The sequence below is a fragment of the Polypterus senegalus genome, chromosome 10 (assembly GCF_016835505.1).
Source record: "Polypterus senegalus isolate Bchr_013 chromosome 10, ASM1683550v1, whole genome shotgun sequence".
NCBI lineage: Eukaryota > Metazoa > Chordata > Cladistia > Polypteriformes > Polypteridae > Polypterus > Polypterus senegalus.
In genome coordinates this window covers 56428637-56449107 of record NC_053163.1, presented here as the reverse complement: position 1 = coordinate 56449107, position 20471 = coordinate 56428637, and the positions used below count along the sequence as shown (strand labels likewise).

The 20471-nt window shown below is 38.4% G+C and overlaps 1 protein-coding gene across 1 annotated transcript in view; it reads right to left on the bottom strand.

Annotated features, from left to right (window-relative positions):
• LOC120537125 (long-chain-fatty-acid--CoA ligase 4-like) overlaps positions 1 to 20471 on the bottom strand; it is a 79580-nt gene that overhangs the window by 10960 nt on the left and 48149 nt on the right. The window contains exons 6-11 of the mRNA XM_039765803.1: positions 19066 to 19216; positions 13242 to 13365; positions 10664 to 10735; positions 7249 to 7388; positions 4489 to 4661; positions 1428 to 1502 (exon numbers count right to left, since the gene is read on the bottom strand). Coding sequence (XP_039621737.1) covers positions 1428 to 1502; positions 4489 to 4661; positions 7249 to 7388; positions 10664 to 10735; positions 13242 to 13365; positions 19066 to 19216 — 735 coding nt within the window. The remainder of the gene's footprint in view (positions 1 to 1427; positions 1503 to 4488; positions 4662 to 7248; positions 7389 to 10663; positions 10736 to 13241; positions 13366 to 19065; positions 19217 to 20471) is intronic.

Here is a 20471-nt window from a genome sequence, read left to right as displayed (position 1 = left end):
TCCAAGCAGGATGATGTTCATGCAGCAACAGTTTCGAATATTAAGAAGAAGTTAAAGGTCCATGGAGCTGTAGCCAACCTCCCTGGATGAAGCCACAAGAGGAAAAATCAACCCCAGAAAGGGCAGAAGGACAGAACGATTAGTAGAGACAAAGCCAGAGAATTTCCAAAGAGATACCAGCTGAACTCCAAGGTCAAGGTCCATCAGTGTCTGTTCACATTATTGCTTTTTGAGAAACAGTGGGATCAGTGGAAGAAGACCACTGTTGAAAGAATTGAACAGACTGGAATTTGCTAAAATGTATGCTGACAAGACACTTCCGGGGGAATGTCTTATGGATAGATGAGACAAAATTGGAGCTTTTTGGCAAGTCACATCAGTTCAGTGTCCACAAATAAAAAAATGAAGCTTTCAAAGTAAAGAACACCATACCCACTGTGAAACATGGAAGAAGCTTGGTTATATTTTATGGCTGCTTTGTCACATCTGGCATAGGGTGCCTTGAGTCTGTGCAGGGAACAATGAAATCTCAGGACTACCATGTTCTGGAGTGAAACGTACTGTCCAGTGACAGAAAGCTCTGTCTTTGTTGAGGGTAATCACTCAAAACACACAACTATAACCACTCAAAAATGGCTAAGAACAGAACATTGGACTATTCTCAAGTGGCCTTCCATGAGCCCTGATTTGAATCCTGTCAAACATCTATGCAAAGAACTGAAACATGAAGTTTGGAGATGGCCCCCTTCAAAACTAACACAGATGGAGCAGCTGGGTCAGGAATACTGGGTAGAACTACCTGTGGACAGGTGCAGAAGTGTCACTGAGAGCTACAGGAATCACGTGTTTTCAGTGATTGCCCCTAAAACTGTGCAACAAAATATTAGGTTAAGGGTGCCATAATTTTTGCCCGTGCTATTTACATTTGTTTTATTATTTTAAATAATCTGTTGAATCAAAGTCTGATTTTTGTTAAAAAGTAAATAAACAATGATGTGTGCGAATTATTTTTGTCAGTTTCAGAGACAAATGTATTTAGAAGATAATACAATGAATGGATAAATAATTATCTTTGGGAAACTAGCAACTAACTGTAGCCAGACTGAAAGGGAAAATACAGTATACAGTCTTTAGGTTGGCATGCTAGCTCCACCTACAGTCCAGCATTAGCATGCCTGCTAAAACTCCTTTCACTACTACAGTACTGACAGCCTGAACGAGAAACATTTCACTTGTTTTGTTTCTTAATTACTACGCTATCCACCTATTGAAATTAAATTATGAAATGACTTGAATAAGTGGCCATCTGTTTTTTATTCATGTTGAAAATGTGCACAATATTTTATTTTTTCTTCTCAGTAAAATTAGTAAGTAAAATGGCACAAAATTCAACTGGAATACCAAAAAGCATTCCATGTTGTTTTTACCTTCAGGCCAGTCTCGAAGAGATATTTCATTGCACATAAGAGGCGCTCCTACTCGACCGACTGTATTATCTGAACCTAAAACATTCAAAAAGGGTACATTAAGATATTAATATTAGCACACTCAGCACCTTACATATATAAACTGAAAGAAAGGAAATATCAGAATATTAAAAGGGGCCATCTTTAGGGAACAACTAATAGGTTACAACTTACAGATGTTTTGCAGCAATTACAGTAAATTAAGCCTTCTAAGTTAAAGCAAACAATTTGCACAGGTGTCTCAACTTCTGTTGATTACTTAAAAACCCTATGTCTGTCTTAAAGCAGAGTTGGAACTGACTGTGTTACTACACCCTGTGAATTACTACTTCAGTCAAGTGCAAATGTTTGTGAACACAGCACACAGGTGCAAATATACGCAAGTATTCAAAAGCAAAATATAAAAGTAAAATAAATGGTAATTCTTTAATTTTGCACAGTGAAATCAGTGAATGAAGTTACATTTGACAATAATGCAGTAACTGTTGGCACCACTACAAGCATTTTTAGTATTTTGTATGTCATCCTTTATTATCGAGTACAAGCAGGCATGGAATGGCAGAGTTGATGACAGTAGTCTTCTATAATCTGTGACTTCTAAACTTGTATGATCTTGTGTTTCAGGTCTTCCAAAAAGGTTGAATTTCAGGATGGGCTTTCTTCATTGTCCCCCATGCATTTTCAATTGGATTGATGTCTGTCAGATTTCCAGGTCATGGATATAACAACTGATACCTAGCCAACGCAAGCTACTGTCTTGCTTGTGTTGACAGGATGTCCCATACTGCTGAAAATAAATTGTACAATGTATTGCAAAATGTGTGAGCTTGTCCTTCAGCACCTACAAATAAATTGGTCCTGCCATTTAAGTGTTTTGTTGGCATTAGCCAGAGGCCTGTACACCTGAATGCTGAGATGGCATCCCAAACCATAGTGTTTTCACACTGTTTGACAGGTGGCACCACATATTTTGCATTGTACCATTGCTCAGCTGGTCTCCACACATGCCCAGTATAATTCTTAAACTGAGTGAAGGTCACGTCATCTGTAAACATCACCTTTTCCCAATCTGTGTTTTTTTGCAGAACTTGATGCGAGCAGCATTGTTTATTGCACTTAAAGCTGGTTTTCTTCCAGGACTTTCATAGTTCTGAATAAAATGGTCTGCAATAACTTGTCCATTTGCTGATTGTTTTAAGATGATCTTGTAAGCGTGATCGCAGCTGGCTTGCACTGACTTGTGGTGATCATTTAATGATCATTACAATTTTTCCATCATCAAGGCTTGTGGATGCACGTGAGCAACCACATCTGGTTCTGGAAGCAAAAAACCCTGTCTCCTGAATCCGTTTCAGGGTCGTATTCAGTACTCCAAGAGAGATCTTTAGGGGATTGACGGTAGGAATCACAGGGGGTTCAGGATGTAAACCATTAGCAATGTTGAATTTTCCACTACAAACCACTTTAATCAGAAAACAATCTGGACAAAAAAATAAATGTACCCATTTCTTAAAGCCATTACTAGTACTACAATGCATGGGTAGTACACAAATAACTTAACATATTACATACTAACAAAATTAATTCTACAATAGTAATAGTTACACACTTGTTTTTTAGTCAAAAATTAATTTTAAGTTTGTTGATAAACAATGTGACATTTATAACAGTAATCAGAACAGCTTAACAGAGTAGCCCAAAATAGCCCAAATGAAGTTGACACTTTATGTCTCATTATATGACGAAAAGGAAATATCAGCTGTGTGTTCACAAACTTTTGCACCTGTCTAATATATATAACTGTTTTATTGTTTTGAGTTTTAGTTGCATTAGAACATTCACAAAGAGTTTACATAAACTACAGACTTATTACTAAGGAATGAGGTTTGATATGTATGAGAGACTACAATTTCTATTGTTTTTTCTTGCAAAATCAAGCAATAGTATGAATTTAGAACTAATGAAAGATTGTGTTTAATATTTGCTTGTAATTTAGGATTTTCTCTGCCCCTTGATTTATCTTGATTTTTAAGAAATCTTTAATTATATGAGCAACACAGTCATGCAGTGGTAGTGCTGCTTTCTCGCAGTAATGAGACCAGGGTTCATTTCCTGGGTCCTCTTTGTATGGAGTTTGCATGTTCTCCTTATGACTGTGTGGGTTTCCTTCGGGTGCTCTGGATTCCTCCCTCAGTCCAAAGACATGTCGGTTAGATGTATTGGTGATAATAAATTGACCAGAGTGTGTGGTTGGTGTGTGTGTGTGTTCAATCAGTGATGGACTGGCACCCTGTCCAGGGTGTGTTCCCTGCCTTGCTCCCTATGCTAGCTGACCCTATTCATGACTAAGCGAGTTAGACAACGACTGACTGACCTTAAGTATATAGAATGTGTATAAAAATTTGTATGACATGTTAAATGTAAGATTAAACATCACCCTGTGTGGAGGTTTGAGCACTTTATTCAGCTGAAGTAAGGTCAATGTGTGATGATGTTATATTTTAAGCCAGGGACCTTTCCCTTGCTTGTGCTGAATGTCAATACTGTTCCATGCTGGTAATTCCAATATTTAGATTACTTTTGGCATGAAGAATATTAATTTGTTTGAATTGGAGAATCCTTGTCTAAAAAATTGAGTTATAAGAACAAACTAAACATTTCTGAATAAATAACACTGTAGGTTTAAAATCAAAAGATGATGGCAACTACTTATTAAATACTCTAAATCCAAACAAACCATAGAAACGTAACTACTACGTAAAATTCTAAATTGTGCCCCACTGAAATTTTTAAATCATTACACTGTGAATTGCAAATATTTTTTATGTTTACTACTTCTATGTAGTAATCTAAAATGTTAGTGTTGTTTTAAAAACAATTTAGAAACAGAAATTCACAGCTACAATATTAATTTTATCAAATGCATAAAATATTCAGACGACAACGCTTACCTGTGTCTCAACCTTCCTTAGCATCCTTATGCCACCATAAACCAGCTTGATGTATTTGTTTTATGACTTACTTTCCATGATTGTCCCTGCTCCACACGTTTCAGTCAGCCCATAACCTTGTCCAACTGGACAGCAGAAGCAGATGTTCATGAAGCGTTGGGTGGTTGGAGAAAGCGGTGCCCCACCTGAGAGCATCAACCGAATGTTTCCGCCCAGTAAGGACTTCACCTTTTTGAAAATAACCCTAATGTGGATCAAACATTACATTTAAGTTACAAAGAACTGTGTTACTTCTGTAACTGAAAGCTAAATATGCCACAACATGTTAACATTACAAACAATAAAAAAAAAAGATCCTTCCACTTCCTAGCCATTGTTACACATGCACGTCAGTGGATCACTCTGTGGGCTCATATAAGGTATGTACTACCACCCTGCGTCAAAAGGGGGCACCGGTGCTAACTGTGTCCCTCTGCTGTTCCCCCCACAGGTGCCCAGTGTGGCATGTGACTCCGCCCCTTTTGGCCCCCCATATATAAATCCCGAGGCTGCAGGAAGGAGGAGCCACTCTGTGTAAAGATCACACCTCAGGCAGGGGCTCCTACCTGGTGACTGACTAAAAACCCTCAACAAAGCCTGGCGGCTCCAGTTTGATTTTAGAGAGCTTTTTCTTCTATTTATGCAGCTGAGCACTTAGTTTTGTTTGGTTTTCTTCATCTGATTAAATAAGAACGACTGGATTGGCACCCTAACATTTCTCCCTTAGGCTTGCTGTTCTTCATTCTACTACACCATGTTTACTCAGTTACAGTAGATTGGAGAGACACAGCCCATCCCAATGGCATCAACAACAGTGGGGGGAACAAAACACCTGTTAAGTGGTCATTCGATAACAGGGCACACCCACAACACTTGCAAATTCACTCCCACCAGGTTAAGTAAGTAACACCAATTAACAGGGCACAGGAGGAAATGGGACAAATGTTGAACGCACATATGGAGAATGTGCAAACACACTAAGCCTGGATTTAAACCAAGGATCCAGGAACTGGAGGAAGTGAAACAGCTCCCTGTATCACCCAAAAAACAAAATATGTGAAAAATAAATAATCCTAAAAAGGAGACTGACTTGTATACAGTATATGGAATATGCTTAATATAACTCTAAAAAACTGAAAAACACTTTCAAAATTCAGCTGCCAGGCTTTTAACTAGAACTCGCAAGCAAGTTCATATTACTCTCAAATTAGCCTCTCTTTGTTGGCTGCCTGTTAGCTTTAGACTTGATTTTCAGCTTTTATTGCTTGTTTAAAAGTCTCCAAATGGTTTGGCACTGGTCTTCCTTACCAGTCTCCTGACCCATATGCCCCGTCTCAGTCTATGAGATCGTCTGACCAGTTGTTACTGCTGACACCTCGGGCAAGGCTGAAGCACAGGGTTGATTGTGCATTTGTGACGGCTGCTCCATGGCTTTGGAACAACTTGCCACTGCAGATTAGACATGCACCTAACTTGAGCATGCTTAAATACAGGCTGAAAACACACCTTTTCTCCCTGGCTTTTCATTCAAATTAAAAGGGTGGCTGGTTTGAATTTTATGCATTGGATAGCCAGTGTATTTCATACAAGATGATAGTAATTAGGGGATATTATTTTATTATATTTTGTTCTTTTACTTATTGTTATTTAATTGTACAGCACTTTGGTAAACATATCTGTGTTTTAATATAAGTGATTTATAAATAAACTTGACTTTATTTTGCAGTTTAGTGAACACAACTAAACTAAGTCAACTGTCTGTATATAACAATAGCTAAAGAAAGAAGGCAGACATTGTGGTGTATCGTTGAAGGCTTTGGACCTCAAACCCTGAGGTTGTGGGTTCAAATCTGCTGACACTGTGTAACCATTAGTAGGACACATGACCTTCCTCTATACCAATTGAAACACCAAAAGAAAAGTAACCAATTTTATCATAAATGTTGTAAGTCGCCTTGGATAAAGGTATCAGCCAACTAAATAAATGTGAAAAGGACTGAGCATTGAAATGCTTCTTGAGCTTGATTTTGTCCTTATTAGTTCGCACAGGCGATCAAGATTCTACCATTGTTAAAACAATGCTACAGCATTCAAAGTCATAAGCTTCTCGGTTCTAGAAAAGTGACAAAGATGTCTGCAAATCACAGCAGTTAGCTGAGTGGCATTTGTTTAAAATGTATTCAAAGCCGATGTAAAAATATCTCTGGAGTGTTTTGGAAACTGATATGATTACCTTCTTGGTTAAGTGCCTCCTTTACAAAGTATAAGTATCTTCTTCTTACTTGTTCAGCTGGCTTCCTCCCACAGTTTAAAGACCAGCATTTATGACGAATCAAAAAGACAACCTGGCACAGTACGCATATTGGGGGTGCATTAGTTCAAACCTGCAAAGTCTGGGGTCACAGTCACGACAGGCTTTTTCGGTTTGTAACTGCTGATTCCAGAATAGAAACTAACTGTCTGCACCTATCCTGGGTGCACCTCATTGAGAACATACACGTCTATCACCATATTAAGGTAAAGCTTTTAACAATTTATTTGATTTTAACACACATTGTTAAGCTCGTTGAAAGAAAATTCTACTATAAAATTCTTCTTCTAGGCCTCGAAATTACTGGATATGACTTGCAATTTATTTATGTTAACAATTTTCTAAAACATTGCTTATACATAAAAAGTTAGCAACATGTAAAATCACACAAAATTTCCCTAATTAAAATCATTGAATTCTTGTTATCATTTTAGAAATAAAGTACAGCTAGTTATTACAGTAAATATTTCTGATTACTTACTTATTACAGAGAGGTGTATCATGGCCATGTTTGATTTTTTCCAGTTTGTAGTTATAGGCGAATTTGAAGATTTTTCTCCGAAAACAGCTCATCTCCTGAACATTGTTCATGACATTATTGTAAATTCTGTCCATTATTTCCTACATAGTAAATAACATTTGAAAACTTTAGCTATGTTCATTTTATTCTATTATTGCAAAAACACAGTGGTCCAACAACAAATTATTTCAATCTTGCCTTTCATTTGAAAGCCAGTTTATATTTCACATTTTTTCATTGAAGAGTTTCTAGAAGTCAGAATTAGGCACAGGACAGAAAGCAATCCTGGAAGGAAAACAGTCAGTGGCACGGCATGCTTATATGCACACATACCTTTACTTACACCAGGCCAATTTAGAAGCTATAAAATCCATTATAAAAGGACTAGCCATGTGCGCCCAACTATGTTGCGCGTGTTAAAGTTGTCTGTGAAGGGTTCCCTGTTTAAATGCGACTGCCAGTCGTGAACTGGGCCCTTCGTCGTACAGCATTATGATTTTTTATAAGGGACACAAAATTACAAAAGAAAACCCTTGGATATTGATTCGACTGTCCAAATCGTAATTAAGTGGTGGTGTAGGAGCACTTCTGCTTCTGTTCGTTCACAGTCCGTCTCGTTTTCACGACGCTGTCGTTTCCTCTCACGATCTCTTCTCAACCTTTCTCCAATCTCGCAGGTTGCTTTGTGGCAATCCAAAGAGTAAGGCAATATACACGGAGCAATGGTTATAAAAGGGGGACACATAGGTATCCAGGCTCTTTAAAGCATAAATAGGGATCACTTCACTGACATGTGAGCAAGCCATGGTACAACTGTGAGACGCGCAGCACTACAACGCAACAATAATAATTTCCAGAACGTGCTGTTATGTTGTCATTCATTTTACCCACTGTCTTTCTTTCATTCATATGTTACATAGGCACGTACCTTTTATCTTCGGCAATCTCATTCTCTAACCAGGCCTCAGGAGCTAACCAGCGTAACACTGTCCACCACGTTATTCCGGCACATTGTTGACATCTGTGGGTAACAACAACGTACTAAACTGGAAGGTGGTCTACGCATGTGTGGAATTCGCGGACAAACAAAGATCAAGATCTAAAAGAAGTTCTCTTTAGTTAATTTAAAGCACAACAATTTGTTTAGTTTGAATGTCTGTGTTTTGAGGTGTGACTGGAGTACTACAGTCTTCAGTAGTATAAGCCTGGAGGAGATTCTTAATACAATGCCTATGTTTTAGCTGTCTCTCTATTGCCATCTAGTGCTTCTTCTTCTAATTCATTCGCGGGCAAAGATCAAGATCCAAATGAAGATTATATATCGAGATACTTGTGTGAGCAAACACCACATTTATTTAATTTACCAATGAATAAAGTGATCAATGCCAAGTGGCACTGTGTAAAAATAATTGCCAATTACTTTATTGTTAAGTGCCAGTGGGTGTTTGATAGCTTAAATAAAATAAACATAAGGAACACATGTATTAGTGCATTTGCTCACTGAGGTGCCATTTATTTAATATTAGATATTGGTGGAAGACCTGAAAATATTTACTGTGAAAAATTTTAAAAACAGAGTAGAATACACTAGTAAATATGTTTAATACACTGTCACACACGTGTGCATGGGAGGCAGCTAAAGGGCTCGAAAGAAGGTAATTCCTGTTCGAATCAGGGGGTGGCAGAGTGCATTGACCTTTTATCTTATTTCCCCGCAGACCAAATGTGGGAAATTCTGCCTGGGCCCTTTAAAATCACTTCTGGTTCCACCCCTGAAGACGTTACTTCCTCCTTACGCCTTTAAAACTCACCCTGTCTGTACTAAACTTCCATTCGGCTTTTGACTCTTGTCTGTAAAGACCACTATTCAGTAACCTCTTTCTTTAATTTTCCATCCATTTCCAAGTATACGGCTACCACAAACCTCTTTTTGTGTCATGGGTTGGGTGGTTATTTATCACAACATATGAGTACATACACACATTGGCGGCACGCTGGTTTCCTCCCACAGTCCAAAAGCATGTAGGTTAGGTGAACTGACGATATGAAATTGGCCCTTGTGTGTGGCTAGGGTGTATGTATGTGTTTGCCCTGTGAAGGACTGGCACCCTGTTTTGCACCCTATGCTAGCTGGGATAAGCTCCATAGGATAGGATTTGTAAGTTAGGAAATGATGGATTGACATACACACATACAATGTATACTGAAAGTCTACACATTCCCCTTGAAATTTAAATTTTTCTTGGATTTAAAAGCTGTAATCCAAAGAAATAATGTCAGAACTTTTTGCCATTAATAAGAACTTGTAACCTTTCAACAGTATTATTATTACCAGCTTTAACAACCATAACTCAGGTTTATCCAAACTTGTTTCCAATAATTGTTCCTTCCATTTTCCATGGTCCTAGCAATCCTTTGTGGTGAAACCCATTCTTTTCCTGTCATCCAACACCATCTCAAACCAAGCCTTTTTTGTCCCCTCTCTTGATCTCATCCCCTCCACCTCAATCTTAGTGCTAACTACTACTCTAATGGAAGTTAGTTTTTCTGCCAAAGGGCTGGAGTTACGTTGATGAGTGTCTGCAGGAAACAGCGAAGCACAATGCAAGTTCCCTGCAGGTCTGGGGCTGCATTTCCATAGACAGACAAACTCGATGGCTGCCTGACTAGTGAAAAGTACAGGCAGTGTCTGATCAGGCCCAACGTCATTCTGCAGTATAATAATGTTCCCAAACACATGGCCAACATCATAAAAAAATGATGTGCAGCGAAAAGGAAGCCAGCAACAGATGTTACGGCCCCTTATGATGTCCTAATATTAACATTTTGAGTCAGTATGGGATGCAAATAAGACAGTCAGACTTTTGTGTCAAGTTCTCCAAGAGGATGAGAAAAACTGACCACAAATATCTTCAGAAACTACATGTATCAAATATTTCCACTTTATAATATTTGTCACATGTTCCTGGGACTTCTGCACGGTATATACATATATTGTAATGACTCTGACAAGTTTTATCAGAGTGGGGATGAGCCACCAACAGAAAAATGAGCAGCTTCACAGCCAGTTGCAGGGGAGCCATTCAAAACAGAAGGAGTAAAAGACACACACCTGAGAAAAGTGATTTGTTTTCTGTTTGTTGTTACAAAAGCAGTGTTAAAGTGTTTGTGTATCATTCTTTATAAATCATATGTGGAAACTGCCCATGGCAATGCAAACATCATCATCGCCAACTTGGTGTTTCACTGGAGGAAAACAACCCCTCTGCACAAAATGCATATGGGAGAGGAGTATAGCAACATTCTAAGGTTTTAACAGTAAAGTGTCTGAAAAATTAAGAGAAAACATTTTCTAACATGCAGACATTTCACCTACCGGTACTGCAGCCATGAGAGTTGGCTTTAGGACAGTGCAGTCTCCTTGAGTTCCTGTTTTGATTTTTGCTGACTGTGAAGTGAAAACATGGAAGAATTTAATAATACGGAAATGGACTATCCACTAAAGTGAATAAACCAAACTTAATGCTCATCCTAAATTGTGTCTTTCTGAACAATAAAAAGAACACATTGCACCAAACCATGACTTACAATACATGCATTTCACTAACTTTAGTATTTTTAGAAGACATAAAAGATACAAAAAAATAAAATAAACTTGCTGTGGTCTGGTTGTGCACCATTTATTTATCCTACTCTGGCTTATTTCTACTTAGGTTTGAATCTTAGTATGGACCCCACTTTACAAATTGTAAACATCAATGTAATTAGAGCTTCTTAGTGGGTTTCAGGCTTTCTGCACTGCAGTTAAAAGGGGTCCAGACAGCAAAGACTGTTGGTTCTAAGCAAGACTTGTTGTCCCTCTGAGGGTTAGTTAAAGGATGAACTTTTTCATGACTTGTTCTTTTAAAATGAAGATAACGAAATCAATGTTTCATTTGATCAAGTTCTGTATTAGAGTTCAATTTGCCTTTCAGACAGTATTTTCTAGGCTTGTGCTTGCCAAGTGACTTTTGTGTTCCTAAAATGTACTTATGAATGCTTTTGTAATCACCTCAGCTGTTTTTTTTTTTATATCTGGTGCTTCCTGACTCATCGGTGAGAGAAAACCTCACCATTTGACTCTTCTTGATGTCTAGTTAATGCAGGATGTCAAGCTTTTTAGGGTTTCCTCCTATTGTTGGCCATCTAGACAAAACAACACCCTCATTTTTAGTCCGTTACTGCACCATATTCATGCAAAAAATTAAACTTATTATGGAGAGTAAACCAATAGTTGTCTTCGGCATTAATGATCAGAGCGTGTTGAAGTTATTTGTGTCAACTGACCCTAGGGGTTCACCCACTAAACGGATATCAGGGGTCAAAGTTACTCCTTTTCATAAAATGTTAAAGAAAAATGGGGAACAGTAATACGGACTTGTGGGGTGTTGGTTTTATGCTATTTTGAGGTTGCTGATCATGAATATATCTTTTGATATTTGATTCTTGCCAGTGGTTTTTCCCTCTATAAGCCACTCCCAGAAGGTTATTAAAAAATGACAAATTTGAAACATAAACATGCGAGATATTATTTTAGACTATTTCAAAGTCAGTGATTATAAATATGATGTTATTTTTGATTTGCGATCCTTTTCTAGGGATCTAGCCCTGCAGGGAACAGTTACACTTGCAGTTAGTTGATATTAGATCACTTTGTTCTTAAAATACATTGTAGTGGTCACATCGAAGAGACTGTGATTTACGATGTATTTATTTATTTTATTTTTTTGCTGGAGATTCCAGGGACGCACCCAGCCTTGGCCCGACCCTCACACACTCACAAGCAGAGACACAGAACCAACAAATGAATAAAAATATAACATATTAAATGAAAACCCAATACAAAACAACAACAATCAGACAAACCTCCCATTTCCCCTGTGGCGATACAGTTATAACATAACAAGCAAAAGCAGGTGAAATGGTATGATGTGAAGATGAAAATCCCAAGAACAGCTTTCATTTTTCATAGAAAATGAGTGAAACAGTCCTAACTGGTAGTCCTGAGTGGTGAGGAGTGAGATTTGCAGGACTGCTCCTTTTGAAGACACATGACAATTAATCCACCACTACACACACGAGAGGCAGGCACGAGACAGTCCATCCATCCTAACAGGAAATGATCCAGGGCACAATTGACTTTTTAGACAACATGTTGGACAGAATACACAAAAACACAGATCACTAGTTTCTATTCCAGGTGTCCCTTTCCTCCCCAGCAGCCCCTACTTCTGTTTCAGACCTCTTATGTGGGTAATCCCCCTTGGGCTGCTGGGAAATGGAGTTATACTCATTGCAGCACTGCTACAACACTAAATATGTTTAAAAACATGTTGTTTGTTCTTTTAGGTGCCCTTTATCTTTTGATTGGGGACGTGAAAACATTCAGGGCCAAAACTTTGCAGCAACAGAGAAAATCAGAATAAATACTTTTTTCAGGGCATTTTACTTAAACATGCTTTCAAATAAAGTTAAACAAATGACTTAAATTAAAACACAGCTAAGTTGCTTGCTAAAAAGGTATATCTTAATTAAACTAAAATGTTTAGGATGGCAGCAGGGCCTCAGTTCATCTCAAATCCCAGCTATCCATTTTCTAAACTTTTTTCTAATGCCTGGTGACAAGGAACTGTAAACACATCCTGGGGGTAACACAGTCAAGACAGGAAATAACTATGGACAGGGTACAGGGTACAAGGTGAAGAGATATACCAGGCCAATAGAATGTTTTTTGTCAACATTTGATTTTTTCTGACCCATGTGAGCAAGGAACTTGCAAATTTCACATAGAACAACATATTTATAATCAGAAAGTACCACTAGCAACATCAAGTTCACATCTTTAGTTCCATAACCATCCAAAATTCAATGACACACCAAAAACATTTTGCACTTGAAGTTGTCTTTAATTTTACCTTGTCTGACAGTGTTAATGGGGATGAATAGCCAATCCTACAGCCATTTGAAAGACAAGACAACTCCGCTGACAGTTCAAGAACATGAGCCAATGGCAAATAACCAATGTATGTGTCTCCTGGTCTGAAAAAAATAAGAAACACAATGACCATATTTTGAAAATTTATCTGTGGTAGTCACATGCACAGGCTTCACGGGACAATTTTAAACAGTTTTTGGGTGTATTTTATGCATTTTGGCCTGCTGATCACAAAACTCATCTGAGAGGTTTCCAGTTACATCCTGTTTAATGTAATCGCCTCTATGATTTCTCATGAGATTTCCTGTTATATAATAAGTATACATGTTCAGTAAAACTACTACAAATGGAATATCTGTGGTGATATAAAAGTAGTGTCACTGCTACTAGGAATGCAGCTCAGATTTACCAAGTTTTTTGCATGCTAAACAATTTCATTATATTAAAAAAATCTGTCGGCTCTATAAGAATTTTTTCTAGGGCAGGAAAGTGTGGCACATAAATGACTTGTTGACCCAACAACATTTGCCTCCTCTTCATGTAAACTTTGACTGTTGAAAAACTTTGTTAAAGCAATGAACAAGGCAGGTGAAGGATTTTGATGCTGGAGGTAGATGTTTCCATGAATAACTGATGCCAAGACTAAGGAAGGCAATTTTGTTGCTCTACAAATCAGATACTTCATCAATGTTAAGTGGTTCAAAGATTTGCTAGTGGAGCCGGTGGAAATCACAACAATGTTTTTGAGAATTTTTCTGGCAACTATAGAGAACCAAGCTAGATCCAGCTGGCTGACAACATGCTTCAGGCATACAAAACTATTAACTGTGACACATCCCTGACAATTCATCTTCTGCTTCCATCCTTAATAACCTGCTGCAGTCAGTGACAAACATGGCGAAAGGTTTCTCTAGGACATTGCAATGATGTAAAAGTTATAAGAGTATGTGGAGTCCATCATTGCTGACAGAGTATTATTGGACACTGAAACGAGAAGCATCAGATGTGGAGTGTAAATGAAAATCAGCAGCAAAATATTTTTAGCTCAGTTGAACAAATGCATTGAGTCAGCAACAATAAGCACTATACATTCCATTTCATTTTGTGCTTCTCCAAATCCCTACATGATGCAGTCAAGCTAAAATTATATTTGTGTTCAGCTTGAAGTCGTCTATCCTAATCAAAAATTTTTAAGAAAAGTTAATGTCCAGTGTAGTTAAACCCACAGATCAAAAATAAATAAATAATTAAAAATCTGAATGATTTAATTTAAAACTTAAGTGATATGGGCTGGTGATATACAGTATTTTTTTTTGGCTCAATCAAGCAACTGTTAAAACATCAAACCCAATGGCTATGATAATTGGACAATTATAGTCATTATAGAGGCAAATCCATCTGGGGAAGGGCACGTGCACAGCTTTACATTTCACTCACTGAGTTTAAAGAATAGGAGGCTCAGCAAGAAGGGTACAGGCAATTGTCTGATAACCACAGAATCAAGCAAAGCCATAATACTGCATCTGACTCAAGCCAAACCAGAAAAAAAAATTAACACATGTATTGCAGTTTCATTTTCAGACTACACATTATGAAAAATATAATCATATACACATCTGAACAAACGATAAATGCTGCTGCAGCTTTCTACAGTCTATTCATAAAAGCACAAGCACTACTACATTGAGAATTCAGTTCATACTCTTCTCTTACTGATTTCACTTGGACTTCTTAAGGTAATATACAGTATTTCTGGTACTTTCTGTAAAAGTTTTTTTTATGTGGGATATCTCTCTGAGTGCATTTCAATTCTTATTTGTCCCACTGGTCTGTTTTGTACTGAAGCAGCCAATTCCTAGTGTCTCTGGCTATCATTTCTACTTTAAATTGTTCTTACACTGAGACAATCTGCAGCGTTTTTTTGGTTTTCTAATAATTAAAATACCACTATTTTTGAGATTCTTTAAGCAACATTTTTTCACAATTAGTATAATGATCTGCTACATGCAAGACGAGTTGTGTAGTTGTCTTGTGATGGTTAGGGTTGACATACCCTTTATTGTACCAGCACTTGTTCAAGAAGTATTCCAGGTAGCTTTCAAATGTGTTTTTTGATTGAAAGACAACAAGAATTAATCTAAAAACAATCTCTGTGAATACTACACTTTTCCCTAATGGTATTCCTCACTTAAATCACAAACTTCAGTTTTGGTCCAATGTGTACTGAGTAATTTATACAATAGGAAGCACTAAAGGCTATGTTACATTAGGCGGCTTTTCCAGCAATTTTCAGTCGTAATATTAATTTACATAATTGTAGGGAGTCGGATCTGATCACCTACTGTGTCATAGCCGGCGACTCAGACCTACTAGTCAGTTACTCTTTCTGATAAAATCAAACATAATTAGCTGTAGGTGTGGACTCGGTTGCACACCAATGAATGCTCATCCAGAAGTATAATGCAGAGACTGTAGTGATGAGGAATAAGAAACATGTGTGTTTTGAACCCCACAAACTGAATACAAGGTTGTCTTTCTGATGTCTCATATTTAACATACTAAAAACAGAATGGAAAAAAGAATAAAGGGCTGAGGCTATGGCTGATCTCGCTATGCCTGTTAACCTTTCATACAGAACCATCTCTGTCGGGTAGCACATTATGTACAAATGCAGTAGATGGTCGGCACTCAGTAAATGTGACATTGGCAGCGATTTACCAGTTTCCTAAATTGGCATGGTCTAGCAACAAGATCAGTGACATATCGCACAGCTAGAAGTCACATACTGTAAGATTAAAGAAGCTTATGGAGACGGCTTATGGAGACTAAAACTATAACCATAGCCATTATTGTTGTTAGTAATGTAAATAATTTTGCCAAGGTTTAAATACTCCCTGAATGGAACACACAGCAAGCAATTATGTAATAAACAGAGCCATATACAGGCCAAGACAGAACAAAAAAAAAATTGAGTAAACTTGGGGAACTTGTTTAAGCAACAGATGAAAATGCAATCCATAACCAAATCTATAATCCTTCACTATTCAGTTCAATAGTATTAATAGTGAAATGTGGGAAATAGCCTTCTCCATATAGTGTCTGGACTTAAAAGATTATTATGGTGGTGTTGATAGGGAACGCTCTGGAGATGTAAGCAAAAAATATCAAGTGCTCAATGTGTTGTAAAGTTCATGTATGATTTTTCATTGCATAATAATAAGTCCTTCTCTATATACAGTGCATCCGGAAAGAATTCACAGCACATCACTTTTTCCACATTTTGTCATGTTACAGCCTTATTCCAGAATGGATTAAGTTAATTTTTTTCCTCAAAATTCTATACACAACACCCCATAATGACAACGTGAAAAAAGTTTTATTAAAAATAAAAAAATGTGAAATCACATGTACATAAGTATTCACAGCCTTTGCTCAAAACTTTGTCGATGCACCTTTGGCAGCAATTACAGCCTCAAGTCTTTTTGAATATGATTCCACAAGCTTGGCATACCTATCCTTGGCCAGTTTCGCCCATTCCTCTTTGCAGCACCTCTCAAGCTCCATCAGGTTGGGTGGGAAGCGTCGGTGCACAGCCGTTTTAAGATCTCTCCAGAGATGTTTAATCGGATTCAAGTCTGGGCTCTGGCTGGGCCACTCAAGGACTGAAGCCACTCCTTTGATATCTTGGTTGTGTGCTTAGGGTCGTTGTCCTGCTGAAAGATGAACCGTCGCCCCAGTCTGAGGTCAAGAGTGCTCTGGAGCAGGTTTTCATCCAGGATGTCTCTGTGCATTGCTGCAGTCATCTTTCCCTTTATCCTGACTAGTCTCCCAGTTCCTGCCACTGAAAAAATCCCCACAGCTTGATGCTGCCACCACCATGCTTCACTGTAGGGACGGTATTGGCCTGGTGATGAGTGGTGCTTGGTTTCCGCCAAACGTGACGCCTGGCATTCACACCAAAGAGTTCAATCTTTGTCTAATCAGACCACAGAATTTTGTTTCTCATGGTCTGAGAGTCCTTCAGGTGCCTTTTGGCAAACTCCAGACGGGCTGCCATGTGCCTTTTACTAAGGAGTGGCTTCCGTCTGGCCACTCTACCATACGGGCCTGATTGGTGGATTGCTGCAGAGATGGTTCTCCTTCTGAAAGGTTCTCCTCTCTCCACAGAGGACCTCTGGAGCTCTGACAGAGTGACCATCAGGTTCTTGGTCACCTCCCTGACTTAGGCCCTTCTCCCCCAATCTCTCAATTTAGATGGCTGTCCAGCTCTAGGAAGAGTCCTGGTGGTTTCAAACTTCTTCCAGTTATGGATGATGGAGGCCACTGTGCTCATTGGGACCTTCAAAGCAGCAGAATTTTTTCTTTAACCTTCCCCAGATTTGTGCCTCGAGACAATCCTGTCTCGGAGGTCTACAGACAATTCCTTTGACTTCATGCTTGGTTTGTGCTTTGACATGAACTGTCAACTGTGGGACCTTATATAGACAGATGTGCGCCTTTCCAAATCATGTCCAATCAACTGAATTTACTACAGGTGGACTCCAATTAAGCTGCAGAAACATCTCAAGGATGATCAGGGAAAACAGGATGCACCTGAGCTCAATTTTGAGCTTCATGGCAAAGGCTGTGAATACTTATGTAAATTTGATTTCTCAATTTTTTTTTATTTTTAATAAATTTGCAAAAACCTCAAGTAAACTTTTTTCACATTGTCATTATGGGGTGTTGTGAGTAGAATTCTGAGGAAAAAAATGAATTTAATCAATTTTGGAATAAGGCTGTAACATAACAAAATGTGGAAAAAGTGACGCACTGTGAATACTTTCCAGATGCACTGTATATAAAATCCAACGTCTATATGTCTTTTTGCTTTTCACTAAAGAACTACTTAACGGATTTAGATCTGGCTTTTTTTTTTTATAAATTTGCTTGAACATTCCGATTGATTTTGAAACTTCTCTCATGACGCTAAGTATCATAGTTCAGTTGCGGCACCGATTTATTCACGCAAATACGAGAGACAGGCTGCAGACCGAGAGAAGGGGGAGGCAGCACCTCAGAAGTAGAGAGCCAGGTGGAGCCATCCTCACTCATGCGCCAGCCTCCATTCGAGTCGCTCGAGTCGCTCTAACTCTCTCCACGTGTTGCAACATACTTTGCCTCTACTTAGCTAGAGATACCTGTTTGCTCAGCAGATGTTACCTAGAGATTGTTAAAGAGTAACGTTTGATGTTTTTGAGAGAGAGATCACAGCTACGTGTGTACCTGCACATTGACAGAGATATCACAGCCACATGCTCTTCTCCCCATGTGGGGGATACTCTCCCATCAGAGCTGAATTCAATCAGATACAGTGGCAGCGTTTGAGGTTGGAGCATACCTACCTTCAGCTTGGCCAGAGATACCTTGCCAACTTTTTACATTTCTGGCAAAGAGATCACAGCTACATTCTCACCCGATAGGAAAACCAAAAATATTGTATATCAAGAGGCCCTCTGATACAAAAGCTATCAATATAAATTCTTCTCAACACAAATTATTACCTTTTTTATCGATTTTTAAAGATTCTCCTGTTTCACTACTACACGGGCGGAGCTGAGGGGGACAACTAGTTAAATATACAGACTTTTTCCTTCACGCATGGATCCTACTTTGTTGGGCCCTTAAGCAAGGCCCTTAACCTGAAAATTGCTCCAATGGTGCTTATAATAGCTGACACTATGCTATAACCACAAAAGGTCATGAGAAAAGACAATTTCCCCTTGGAAATTAATAAAAGTATAAAAAAAAGAGTAGGTCCTTACCCTAGGTTTGGTATCCTTTCACACTGACCAGCCATTCCTGCTACAAGATTACTATGCGCAATCATCACTCCTTTAGGAATGCCAGTAGAACCACTGGTATACATAATAATAGCAAGATCAGATGAGCAAGGATGTGACGGTGGAACACTCGCTGCAAAATAAACAAGACAAAGGTGACACAGTGGTAAGCTTCTCACTTTATTTTGAAAGTCCTCAACTAGAGAACAAAATTAAACACATCTTTATTAAATAAGCCGGTGTTCCTGATTCTTACTTACAGTACTGTTAGTTTCCAGGATGTTGGTTTGGCTCATCTGTTTGGCCTTTGGTGACCAGGTGGAATAAAGTAGGCTAAACTCTAATACATGACTTCATAACCTCTCTTTGGGTGTACTATTTCAGATATATCCCCCTTCTGCATTAAATATGGCTCTTGGCAATCACTTCCTGATATTAAGATTTAATATGTTTACAAATTGCAAATGCGTACAGTGCACAAAGTGGACCAAGTACAAAAAAAGAAAATGTTGCTTCACTGGTGTATGTTCTTTATGTGGAGCATCATCCAGTATTACACCAAGTAATTTTCCCCTTGAACTCCCGTTATTGTCTCTCTCTCTCTTCCCATCTCCTCCACACCATCTATGTCAACTATTGCCTCTATATCCCTCACAAGTGAGCTTTGGGCCATACTCTCCTTCCTATCATCTTCCATTTTACCCAGGGTTAGAGTTGATTTTTTCAGTTATATATAGACACAAGAACTCCTCTTAGTTGTCCCTGGAGTCTTTGCAACTCTGAACCTTAAGCATCTCTTGAAAGTCAGGGGCTCTCAGAATCTGGGCGTCATGTCTAAAATGGACCATGTGCTAACATCTATTGTGCTGAAAGGTGATGGCCTCCTGCCGGTCTTTCCAATGCTCACCACTGAAATAGCAACATGGTCTCAAATCACTTCTCACATTGTCCATTACAAGACAACAAAAGTTATGACCATCTGGCAGACTTTCTTGGACTCAGCCAATTTCTTGTGCTCTCCTACAAACTTTTGCTTGAGCACAAAGTACACCTGCACTGCACATCCTCCCATATTAAACTGTAGAGATGAGCTCTGATTCCCAGTGTGGATTTTATTGGGCTGTGCTGGGTTCTTTCCCTGTACTGTGCCACTTTCACCAATAGTTACACTTTGTACACTGGGATACCCCCGATGTATGTATAGATATAGACTATTTTAGAACAGAGTCTGAAGAAACAAAGAGTGCATACTCATATTCTTTAAGGAAATTCAATTAAATTAACTCTTGTATAGAACTTTCACTGAATGCAAGCTTAAAGTGCATAAAATATATACTTACAATGTCCTGTGTCCACCAGGGGGCTTACAAGTTCCCCAAACACCTTTT